The 12,764-nt window shown below is 41.1% G+C and overlaps 1 protein-coding gene across 6 annotated transcripts in view; it reads left to right on the top strand.

Annotated features, from left to right (window-relative positions):
* Positions 1–12,130, top strand: part of LOC124275640 — a 30,506-nt gene extending 18,376 nt beyond the window's left edge. Inside the window, exons 1-2 of one of the 6 annotated variants that reach the window (XM_046711283.1) lie at positions 3,172–3,478; positions 10,443–12,130. In XM_046711283.1, coding sequence (XP_046567239.1) covers positions 10,511–11,386 — 876 coding nt within the window. In that variant the 5' untranslated portion in view covers positions 3,172–3,478; positions 10,443–10,510 and the 3' untranslated portion in view covers positions 11,387–12,130. Of the gene's footprint in view, positions 1–3,171; positions 3,479–5,304; positions 5,604–8,932; positions 8,949–10,442 lie in introns of those variants that run through there. The other 5 variants (XM_046711265.1, XM_046711256.1, XM_046711248.1 and 2 more) reach the window with 5 other exon arrangements.
* Positions 12,131–12,764: the final 634 nt, after the last annotated feature.

Below are 12,764 nucleotides of genomic sequence, written 5' to 3'. Positions count from 1 at the left end.
CTTCACTGAATAATAGATGTCACAATCTCCTGGTTTATTGATGTGTATGTATATTCTTAGTAAACATGTTTATGGCCTTTGTGTACGTCTATTCACCCCATGATTTGGTCTTCTTGTGGTGCTTACCGTGTGCTTACCGGTTGTAAGGTGTCGCCCTGAAGTGGTCTGTTTCCACACTTTTGTTCAAGGTCACGATCCGCATAGCATTCGTATAGGGTTACGAGTTGCCATGACTACATTTTACCATAGGTTTGCGTAAAGTATGTATTAGCAGACGGATATTACAAAATAGCAATCCCGGTTTGACATCATTAGCTGACGACGAACTCCATATGGTTTCTGAAGATATGTATTTAAAATAATTACTAGTTTGTACTAAACGATTCAAAATTCACCCCCGATTATCCGTATATTCCATCACGGTCTGCGTAATCGAATGGTGATGTCTGACGCCGGATAATCGGGGATTATAAATGTTCTGCCATGCAATGTATGTCTTCTTTACACAAGTTATGGAGAAATGTTTGGTTAGTTTTTTATAACCATTAACGATCTACCGCAGTCATGAAAGGAAACTCAGATTTGACCGTGCATTTCTGATGCGTTTAGTGATCACAAGCTTGTAAACATGCAAGGTCCGTCATATATACCTATAGTGATGTATGTAATGAATTTATACTTGTAACCTCACTTCAGCTAGTGGAAATGTTTAGTATGATTAACAAAATGGTTATTGGACACACACGCGCGCGCGCGCACTCACACTCACACACACACACACACACACACACACACACAGACGTACGCATATACACTGAACGACAGTTCATCATGTGATGAAGGAACATATAGATAATGAACTTTTGTTAATGAGTGAGTGAGTGAGTTTGGTTTTACGCCGCTTTTAGCAATATTTCAGCAATATCACGGCGGGGAACACCAGAAATTGGCTTAACACATTGTACCCATGTGGGGAATCGAACCCGGGTCTTCGGCGTGACGAGCGAACGCCTTAACCACTAGGCTACCCTACCGCCCCCCTGCTTGTCAATACTGAGATTTTTACTCAGGCGAGGTAAATATAAGTCCCGATCGTGTGAGCGCTCATCTGTGCACAGATCAGAGTATGTTCTGGTATGTCCAACTAACTCAGTCAATACATTCTGCAATCCGCATCCGAGTATAGTCATGAGCGAAAATCCATTTGCCCCACATATAATTCAACAATTTCATTTTTAACCTATGTGTTTAGAGGAACTTTTCATCACCAAATATTTTTGTAAAGTGAAGTTTACACGATATACGAACAGAGGCCGGTGTGACTGCGAATCTGACGTTCATTTAAGGATTGATTTCATGGATGTATGAATTAAAAAAAAGATGTGTAAACAGTATGAATCCGATTCTTACAGAAGTTAGAATTGAAACCCAAAGACATGCGCATTTTTGTAACCCAGGCGAGCGATCCTTGATGGATTTATCTTTTCATGTCTTCTCGACCGCCGTCATTCAAGGGTGATGTTTAACGCTCCGGAATACGCGTACGCATCAGTGCCGCCAAAAGTCCTGTGAATGGTGATACAAGTAAACATAACGGGATTTCCCTAGACTGTAACTGGGATTCCCAGGCGTAGTGCTGAATGAAGTGCGTATTGGTGGGTGTTATGGTTTTTACGTTCACTGGATGCAATAACACCTGACCAGTTCAGCTAATCAGAGCGCAGGTATGAAAAGGAACGCCGCGAAAATATAAGTGTATTTTACGTTTCTGAACGACACATTTTCACGTTCACGCGCTTTTCATAAGATTGTATTCCTGAAATTACAAAAACACACTCGCACTTCTACATTACAGGGGAAAACCCTTGGAATTTCCAAGCATGGATATATACAGAAGCCAGGGGTCTGATTATTTGGACCCTTGTCTTGAACCTACCGCTCTAGCAGAAATTGGGATTGATAAATCATATACAGTCAGGCCGCGGTAATCCGGTCCTCGTTAATCCGAATCCACCGACTTCCGAACGCTACTCACTGGGAACCAAATCATCTCCCTATATATTGTATATAATTGACACCTCGTTAGTCCGATGATCCAGTTTCTGCCTCCGAACGCTGGTCAGTCGGAACGGATTGGACTAATTAAGTTGTAAACAGCTGCGTTAATCCGAACGATTGAAGTTGACCGCGCTGCTGACTGGTCCACCCAAAGTGACACGTTGTTTGTTTAGCGACTTAGCGACTCAAGTCCTTTCAAGAATATTCTCGCTTTGACTGGTCGTAAGAAGAAATACAGACAAAACCATGGACTCAGTCAGTGACAATGTGGCAGTCTACAGGAATTTACCTTAGGTTTTATCTGGCACATCTTCATAATCAGCTTCGTGTGATCGGCGGCCGAATAATCAATGGTGAATAACACATACAATCTCCACAGATTCAAGAACTACTACGGAAATCATTTGGGCCATTTTGTCGTGCTGTATTTGATGTACGTGTTCTTCGAAGAACAAGCAGTCACTGACTTACTAGTGGTTCGTGGGACAAACATTTCATCTACTGATGGTATTATTGAATCTTATGTTTATAACCCAGTGACAGAATATGTTGATGTAGAGCAGGTTGAGAAGACAAACGCTGTTGTAACCTCTTCTTTTGAAGAACTATATATTCAGCTTTAACACTGGCAATATACATGAAGCTGTGTAATGCATTCTTCAAGCTATAACATACCCATGAAGGTCCGGGTTAGAATGAACCTTCAGTAACCCATGCTTGTCGTAAGAGGCGACTAACGGGATCGGGTGGTCAGGCTCGCTGGCTTGGTTGACACATGTCATCGGTTCCCAATTGCGCAGATCGATGCTCATGCTGTTGATCACTGGGTTGTCTGGTCCAGACTCGATTATTTACAGACTGCCGCCATATAGTTGGAATATTGCTGAGTGCGGCGTAATACTAAACTCGCTAACTCACTTCAAGGTATTATAAAAGGCGCAAGCGCCGACGCTCATACGATCTGACCCTCACACTAGGTTCATACTCCAATGAACTCACACAAAGTGAACCGCGAAATGGTGTGTTCTTTTTACGTGACGTCATATGTTTATTCATATCCCGGAATGACGTCATAACATTACGACATATGACGTCATTCTTGAACGTGTTTTGTGGCGACGAAGGGAAGATGGCCAGCTTACGTTTGATGATTACACTTTTAGTGTTTTCTATTGTTGTCCTCGTAGGGTTCGGCATCGGTTTGTTAGTTGCCGATTATGCCGACTCCAACATGAATCCTGATACGGTCGGTGTTTCGTCTCTTTTCATAGTAATGGCGGTGCTGCAGATTGCTTTTGCAGTTTTCGTGATAAAGAAAAGAGGCAATTTGGGTTCAGACATGTTGGAACTACGAATGAGTGATATTGTTGTCACAGAGTCGGGTTGTCCCGCTGACGATATGGCGGATCCAGAGATAAAGGTAAGGGTGGGCTCATGTGGTTAGTTCGGGTCATTTCACGAGGTTATTTACAATTTGATGTCTGGCGCCATCAAACTGATCCACTATGTTTTCTACGCGATTATCTCGATTATTATTATTATTAGGATGTTGCACTCTCCTACCCAGAGTTCCATGCGGCCATGTGACGATTCCTCACCTCTTGCACGGTCCATTCGATATATTGTACATATATTTCTTAACGCTTTCATGTTTGACGAGCCTACCTACTTAATCTTCTTTGATAGAATGGTTTACTTTCACTGAGAAAATATCCCAAAACGTGTAACACTATTTCGATTTGCGTAGCGATGCTTCGTTTACATGGGTTATGCGGGTTCGAAGCTCTCTGCAGAGCGAGCGATGCAGTAACTTTGATGTATACATAATTATGTACTGTCATGAATCTGACGGTCTCAACTGTAGGAGAATATCTATATAACAATGTAAAACAATATGAAGAGAGCACCGAAAAGCTTGCTTAAAGTCAGTCTCTTCTGCTTTTCGTATAAGTGCGTTTGTTTACAAACAAGAGAAAAGTCCGGTCACGTGATATGCAAATTTGTCTGTGGCAGTGATGTTATGCTAAGTCATCGCTGCGCCGGAGTGTGTACATCCGGATGTTTGTCAAAGTTGCGTGTGATTAATGGTGATAAGTTTGCTGGTTTATTAGAAACTTCTATTTCTGTTCGAGCAATTCACATACTTTATCGTACTTTCGGGGTAGATCATTCTTTGAAGCGTGTGTTGAAGCGTGTGTTGAAAATTTATAAGCGTTTAAAGAGAGTATACTTTTCAACGATAACTCTTTTTATGACTATCGTGATGATGTATTGACTTTAAAGACGTAGTATATATAGTACATACAACTTAAAGAGACCCTGAAAGAAGTTAATGAAGAACGCCCAATGTTTTCACGTTTAAGCTGTTAATCTACCATAGCCTGATCAGTTAACTTAATGTGAACGAAATGGGTGTGGTTTGGAATCACAAGTTAACTATGTCGTGTGTTCTTTGACTCCTTTTGAGTACCGTATTTCCTCAAACAAGCGCTGGTATTCCTCGTAAGCGCGGAGGGTAAAGCAGCTCACTAATTAACAATTACGATAATGACACCCAGTAAGCGCAAAAGCGCCGGGTCTGGAAGTCTGTTGAAAAATTAATAAGCACTCCAGCGCTTATACGAGGAAATACGGTTGTTCATATCGTATAAAGTGTGCAATATATTCCAAGGCCAGCAGTGTTGTATGGAGAGAGTCTCGCAAGTTCGATGTAGAATCTACTTTGAGTTTATTCCCTTTTCATCGAGTTGTCAAAAACTAAATATATTTTAAATATAGCGGTAGAAACACTACGTTCAAGTTGTGTTATATATCTTATGTTTGGCCCCAAACCTGTAGCTGTTGGAGTGTCGAGCTCTACTACTGTACTCTATACGGTGTCATTGAACTGTTTGCTCGCCCAGACTCGGTTATTTTACATTTACCCATTATATTTAAATACTTTTGAATTTCGCTTTTAAAACTACAATCACTTACAATGTACTTGTAAATCACCACGAGAGTTGCTCCATCTCTTCATGCAGCACAGGTCTAATATCTGAAACCTCGTTAAGGTGATCATACATGCATGTAGTGTTTGGGATATAGACTTGTCAAATGCTATATTTACATTTCTATGCATGTTTGTACCCGAACTAAAGTGACTATTATATTACAACGTAGGTATGACTACGGTATATATTGTCTGTCGACTACACGCGAACACCCCACCCAACTCCCCATACAGCGCGTGACGAGTCATCCGTGACGTCGTTCATTCACGTGACGTGGTAAGACGAAGTGCGCCCGACGAACGTGCTAATCTTCAAGTATTGTTAACCTGCGTTCTAACACCAGAGGTCGGCAGTCGGTCGTACCCATGACCACTCGTGAGACTGACCCACATATACCCTGGGTAATAATCTTATACTCTACCACAGCGCTACTAATAATCGATAGTAATCATTAGAGGATTCTGGCCTGAAACACACCATGCTGGCGACACACACAGCCACTGGATGTGCTTTGTGCTGTTGATAGCGACGAAACGCCGCGAATCATGTAAGGTAAGATTCGGGGAAGTGTCAATTTTACACACATCTGTTTGTCTTTAACTTGATCTGTTAAGTATGTGTTGAGTTGTGAACTAAGCCTGAACTCAAGTTGTTCAGAGACGGCATAAACAGCCATGACTATAGGTTTTGCTATTGTTTGTGTATGTTTACTAAAACAAACACTACTTTCTACCAAGGGCTGTGCTGAGTCATGTATATATATACCAGCGTCTTAGCTCAGCTGCTATTTCACTGTGGCATGTCAACAAAATGTCACATCGGGATTGTTCGTTTCTTGTCACAACACAGCTAACAAGACGTGTTGATGTCTCAGGCCTATTATTTAAGCCGTGGTGTCGGCAACATTCAGGTCTGAGCAGGTTATTCGGGACAGTATTCATTATGGTCTATCAGCCTGATTAAAGCAAGGACCATAGCGATATAGTATTATAATTAAAGCAAATGGCTATTGAATACATTTGCCGTTACGGCATGCGTTCACTGCTACCCATTGAGAGTGACACTGACGACCATAGAGCTCTCTCCCATACTTTGTGTAAGGGAATCGATTTTGGCAGATAGAGATCAAATCAGTAATGGTATGTCACGCAATGTTTTTGTGTAGTTGTTTATGTGAACAATACATTTGTGCCTGAAAGCAGTAGTTAGAAACCTAAATATGAGCTTACCCTTCATTCACATATTGTCTCATGGTATTTTTATAACAAAACTAAGTATTAATAACTATAATATCTGCAATTGACTTTTGTCGTTCTTTCAAAATAACGTTTTCGTCTGATTAGCAGGAACAGCAAATAAACATTTACATAACAAGCAAGATTAACAGGAAGAAGAACAATAATGAAATCCCAAATCATCGGCCTTTACATGCGTATGTTTGCCTCTCATTTTACCCACTCCTATCTTTAACTACTTTTAACGATCAACTCCCTATCTTTTCTATATATAAACTGTTATCGAATGATCACAACAGAGGGGTGATGATAGCTGCAGTTGCCTTAAGTAACTACATGAAAATCCAGTTGGTGTATAGACTGTTCACCTCAACAGGTATGCAGCAACGCCAGCAAGCAAATCTGTCTTTTTTCCCCACAGGTAAACGAAACACGAAATCAATAAAAATGGCATTAACAAATTTTGAAAACATGTGATTAAATATTTTTTAAGGGGTATAACATTAAAAACCCTTATCGAGTTTGAAAAGCTTCCTTCCTAAAGTAATACATTGAACGCTTAGTACTTAGTAAACAGCTAATTAACACAAACAGTGTGGCTAATTTGAAACAGGACTTTTGAAAAGATATGATTTAGGAAGAGAATTTACATTGAAAGAGACTTTCCTGCTTCACTTGCTGCAAAGTATAAGAAATTTGTGAAATGATATATACATATCTCAAAAAGATATGAAATGACATTGAAGAACGTTCATACTTGGTTGCCCTGAGTGCGTGAGTATTGTTTCTGCAATTTTGCAGCTATTAACGCAATCGACCTAGACATAATGTGCTAATAAATCACTTATATGCATGCACAAAATACTACATATCGAGAAACAGATTTATGTTTTCAACTATTGTTTAATATCATACGCCCATATAATTGAACTGTCTTTGAGTGACTTGATAACATCAAATGTATGTATCCTTCATCTACCTTTACCCTCTTCTTTCTTTTCAACGTGTATGTGTAAATTTGGTTTTCCTCCCTATGTCGCTGAAATAATGCCGACTCACTCAGTGACACCCACTACATTTTTTTCTTCAACTATTCGTCTTTCCTCTTCATATTATATCAAAGGCAGGTGTTTACTTACAGAACAAACACTGTCAGGTAACGTCTAATCACGGGACCATGTAAGGGAGAACATGGCTTATACATGTGATACTATGTCCAGAAATAAAAACATCCAAAACGAAAGATTTAATAACGAACCCGATTATACACTGAACTATCTTGTTAAATGATAACTTTTCGTGACTTAAGTGAAGTGTCAATATCAGGCAGTGGAATTATGTGATTTGTCCAAATAGCACATCTCAATTCACCTGACGAAGGGGCAAGGAATAGCCCAGAAACGTTGTGACATACAAAAAAGAAGTTGTCATCCATAATATTTGGTTTTACAAATAACACATCTGTTTAGTCTTTGCATTTATGTAGCGTACAATATTTGCTGGTTTATGAACTTGAACAGAATGCATTGTTCAAGGTTACATTATTGGTAGGGCTGTTGTACACGATCGTTCTGTTTTGAAAACAGTATATAAGTTGTAATAGCAACTGTATCGAAGCGCTTTGGATATCAGAGCTGCGATACTGCATATTGATTAATAATTCATACTGTTTGCTCCATATACAGTTGTTTCTCTAGATAATATGGCACTCTAGAGACGCTATCTAAAAAACTCGCTCTCTGTCATACTATCCCGTTAGCACAAATCCCCCCCCTATTGACTGAAGTTATTGACAATCTGTCTCTTCTGACAAATATACAAGCGGATTATTGAAATGTGTTTTTGAATGCACTGTTAACATTTGGCTAGAACTCCCCATAGAGTTTGATAATGCCAAACAGTGCAGTAATCATCCGCTAATGGCAGCCATTTATGTATGCAGTGGGACATCCCCGTGCTTCAGCATGACGCCATGTGATTAACAAAAAGTGTTTTGCGCTTTGACTCTACTGGTTCCACGTTTATATAGGGGCTGCAGTCTTCGCAGGCGCGCACGCGCTCATTTTGTGTCATGCGCCTTACGTCGACCAGTCGTCTGTTTATTGCCAAATACAAATCAGCCTAATAATACAGGGGCGGATACAGCTTTTTGAGAAAGGGGGGTGCACACTATTGAGAAAAGGAGGGGTGCACACTTCATTTTTACCTGAATTTCAATAGTCATTTAACAAACTTTCAGCACAAAAGGGGGTGCGCGCACCCCTGCACCCCCCCTCTGGATCCGCCTATGTAATAATATTAATAACAATCAGATACTGCGTATATTTATGATGCATCGTCCCATTCAACGAGTGATATTCTCAGGCCCCGTGGATCATACAACATAAATAGAGATGAGGCTCCAGAAGGTTACAGTCACGGTATCATGTCGCCCTACCCTTACCCTGCATGGTAAACAGAGGTGTATTGCGAACAAAGTCACATGCCTTTGGGGAAACCATATGCAACCTGTGTTTACTTGTGGACAGGATCGAAACCAGGGCCCTGTTCCTCAAAGCGATCGTAGCGCTACGACAGTCGTAAGTCTATGTTAAAGTATGGGAGTTACGATCATCTTAGGGTTACGATCGCTTTGAGGAACGGGGCCCTGGACTTACAGGAGGTAGGTTTGTAAACATGTTCACACAGCCACACCTTTCTGAAATTAGTCTTCTTTGTGACATGTGAGGTGTGTACAGGACCCTTGATGATGTATTCTTCCCTTCGTGACTCAGATTGTGTCACCCCCACTGTTCTACATCCCCCTGGACCGTTCTCTCACGACTCTACAAACCGATCATAGTGGTACGACAGTTCTAAACTACACTCTTATACAGTGTAAACGTCTAATATGGGTGGCATTGTGACTGTGCTCACTCTATTACGCTGATCACCCTGACGATGCTGGTAGACTAGGTCTCCAGCTTACTATGTTTGTGGTGCTCGGCAACAAAATGGAACGGCTGGCAGTGACTTATTTCCTTGCGTATCATTGTACCCAAACGCGTGGAGCGTTGTTCATTATATCAATCTCAGACTTTATCATTTACAAGCTGCTGACGCGCGTATAACAACAATTACAACACCCACAAGTGATCATACGGACGGTCATGGCCTGTCTGATCTAGCATATTGCCTTACCCACAGGACTGAACGTTCAGTCTACATTCACACAAGCAAATATTATCGTAATTATCAAGATGCTAACCAACCACCACATAGATATTGACCCGATTTTATATTGATAACAATTCTGAAGTGATAACTGTCCATTTTGTATTATGTTGTACTTCAAGATGAAACAAAAATAGATCTGAATTGATGAAATGTTGGCGAGACGCCGAGGTGTGTATACACTGTTTTGTGTACATTATATTGTATTGCGCCTGCGTGCTCTATATACATAGTTCGTGTACAGACAGCTTTAGGAAGGAGTATTATAGCGCACTGAAAGGCTTGGTGAAAGAGAGAAACTTGTGACGCTGTTAGAAAGCCATGGGCCTAGATGCAAGGACGTTGTCGTGGCACACAGTCTGAAGGACAAACACACTTGTGCATTGTGTGTGGATGACATTGGCCATCCACAATCTGTTTTACGTCAACTAGAGACCTGTGTACGTGAGAATACCATACACGCTCTAGCTGCTAATGAGACGGTATGTACCGCGATGCGATTAAGTATTGGTGTCTTTATTGAATTTGTTTCGACCAAGAAATATTTGGTTCAGTGTCATGTATGTATTCATTTAAACAACCTGTATTATCAGTGTTTTATGTGACGCAGGTGGGTGCGTCCAAAACACAGACGGACAGAATGGACGCAGAAAAAGTATATATTGTGTCCCGAGGGATAAAAAATAAAATTCTTTGTACCAAATTCTTAAAAACAAAAATGAAGGTTCCTGTAATTAATACAATTACTAAATCGTACGATCAATATATTACAACATGTCATTATTAGTGGACCGTCATATTTCCAGTGATGACCCAGGGTTCTCTGTACCATTAGTGTTGTAGGTCATGGTGAAATCATGTCTGCAGGCATAAGATATACCTATCCGCAGTGGGGACACACTGACAAGAGTCATCGATATGATTGTCTTTTTGTATATTTCAGGTGACTGCCACTGTCTCCCCTGAAGCCGCGTCTTCTGAGCGGAAGTGACGTCTGTAGTTTGCCATGAGATGGGACAGGAGAAACAACAGCGCTCAGAGTTGCACCGACGACGACGGCAGAGGAATACCGAAAGAGGGAAGCGTGCCCAGATCCGGAAGGGTCTGGGTGCCTGTATCTTTACTCTGGGGATCCCACTAGCTATTGCAGGATCCATTATTCTCATAGTTGCCAATGTCAAAGAAAACGCCCAAGCTGTCCCAGCTTCCTTCCCTGTCCTTGGGCCGGTTCTTCTTACAGTATCCATCATCTTCTTTGCTGCAGGCAGCATCCTCACAGACATGATAGATATCAAACCATGTGTTCAAAGCTGCTTTCCGGATGATCCCAAGGCATTCTGCTGGAAAAGATGCCCTATGTTATTTTCATTACTGAGACCCAATGAAGTGACATTGATACACCAGCGGGAGGCGGGCCTTCACGCCCTACAAACAGAGCCTTCCAAACCAGTACTTAAGAAACACACCGAGGTCCCCTCTGCTCCACCTGCTCGGAGAGGTGTCAGGTTTTCTGACACAGATGGAGATGCAGCGCCTGTGAGGATGTCGACATCTTCTGATCTCTCGGATAACGGTAAAGTTGAAAATACTTCCCTCCTGTCTTTGCGCCACTGCAAGATCTACCCCAAGGACAGTGAAAAGTGGGGAAGCATGTCTTCAGACCCTATTGTCAACGAAGAGGGGCCTGAGAACAATGACGAAGTATTTACTCTGTCGGGAAGCAAGGCTGTGGACAACGACAGTGTGTTTGTGTCTCCCAACGATGCCGTACATACCACGGATATCGATAACTCGTGTGACGTGCCAACTGATATTCTGGTCACCCAGAGCCATCCCAACCAGGATGGGGAACATGAGGTGTTGGTGATGGGAAGTGATCATCTATGACAGAGATGAAGGAACCAGATATATATTATATATTTTTTAAAGCTGACATTTTTAAGCGTGCATTCTGTTAGACCGCTTGCTGGAATCCAAAGAAATCCTGGAATTTAAACTTTATTACCAAGAATTCCTACATGTATCAGAATTATGATACACTATGGGAATTTCTGCTCAAGGTTGCCATGGCTGTAGGGAAATATACTCTATGAAGATTAAGTATGAAATGACTTTTCGTTTTGTATCTGAACGAGTTCTGTGTAATATGTTATGGTGTTTTCTGGAGTAATTAACTCTCGGTAAGACTAATACAGGGTTATATGCATTTGAATAACTGTTAATATTGACGTTACTTAAACTCGAATTAATCACTGTGGGTTGGTTCATTTCAGAAAGATATTACTTCCTGTACTAATTCGGATATAATTTTGTGTTCTCAAACCCATTCCGAGTTTATTTCACTGTAATTCGAAATGGAATGGAATATTTATCCGCGGGTGCGTTCATTGAACAACATTCCATTGTCAACAGTATCGACCAGTATCAACCTTTTACCAGTGAACACAAGACAGGTTTCATTAAGGGACGACCATTTAATGTTGTTGATTATGTTAGGACAGTTTTATTTGTTTTGTGAAAGAAGGGATCAATCAATCTTTCTGGATTCCCAATACAGTATTTTTCAGAACACCCAGTTGGTCTAGCCCACTGCTTTACTTTTGTTGTTCCGTTGGTCTGACATTTTCGGGAACAGACGTTTGTGAAACGAATCCCTTCTCCCAGAGATGATCAAATGGTCGGCTTCTAGCAGGCAGGGATATCATGAATGTCGTCTCTACATTAATTATATACCTCAGTTGTAAACGTAGACATAATCGGATTGAAAAACGGGTGATTCTAACCAACATTGATTTGTATTGGACAAATCTGTCTCTACAGTCCCTTGTACATGCTGCCAGCGATTCAGTTTAATTGAATTCATAATACAGTCTGGTCTAAAGTCCCGTAGTTTGCAGTTGTTCAGTGCCAGGCTGCACAAAGCGATCTTAGCGTTACAACTGTCATAAGCCTATGCTAAGGATTGGGAGTTACAGTTACCCGAGCCGCTAAGATGGTTTTGTGCAACGAGACCAAGTTGTATGTATTTCGACGAGAAGTAGATTACTACATATAATCGACGTGTTTTGATGTGTCACAGTTACAAGTCGACAGTCGTTAGTGGTTAATAAGTATGTATATTTAGACCATGATATCCACGGTGGCTTATAGACTCCCTACAAAGCCGACTTGAGTTATTTAGTATTGTGTTGGTTTCAGTAGTTGGTCTTCACTTCTGGAACGGGGTCACACCGTTTGTCTCACGGCAAGTTTAGCTGTAAACTTG

Source organism: Haliotis rubra, unplaced genomic scaffold (genome assembly GCF_003918875.1).
Source record: "Haliotis rubra isolate DU_JTF1 unplaced genomic scaffold, ASM391887v1 Scf105, whole genome shotgun sequence".
NCBI lineage: Eukaryota > Metazoa > Mollusca > Gastropoda > Lepetellida > Haliotidae > Haliotis > Haliotis rubra.
The sequence above is the reverse complement of the archived record's forward strand: the minus strand, read 5'-3'. Positions and strand labels throughout refer to the sequence as shown.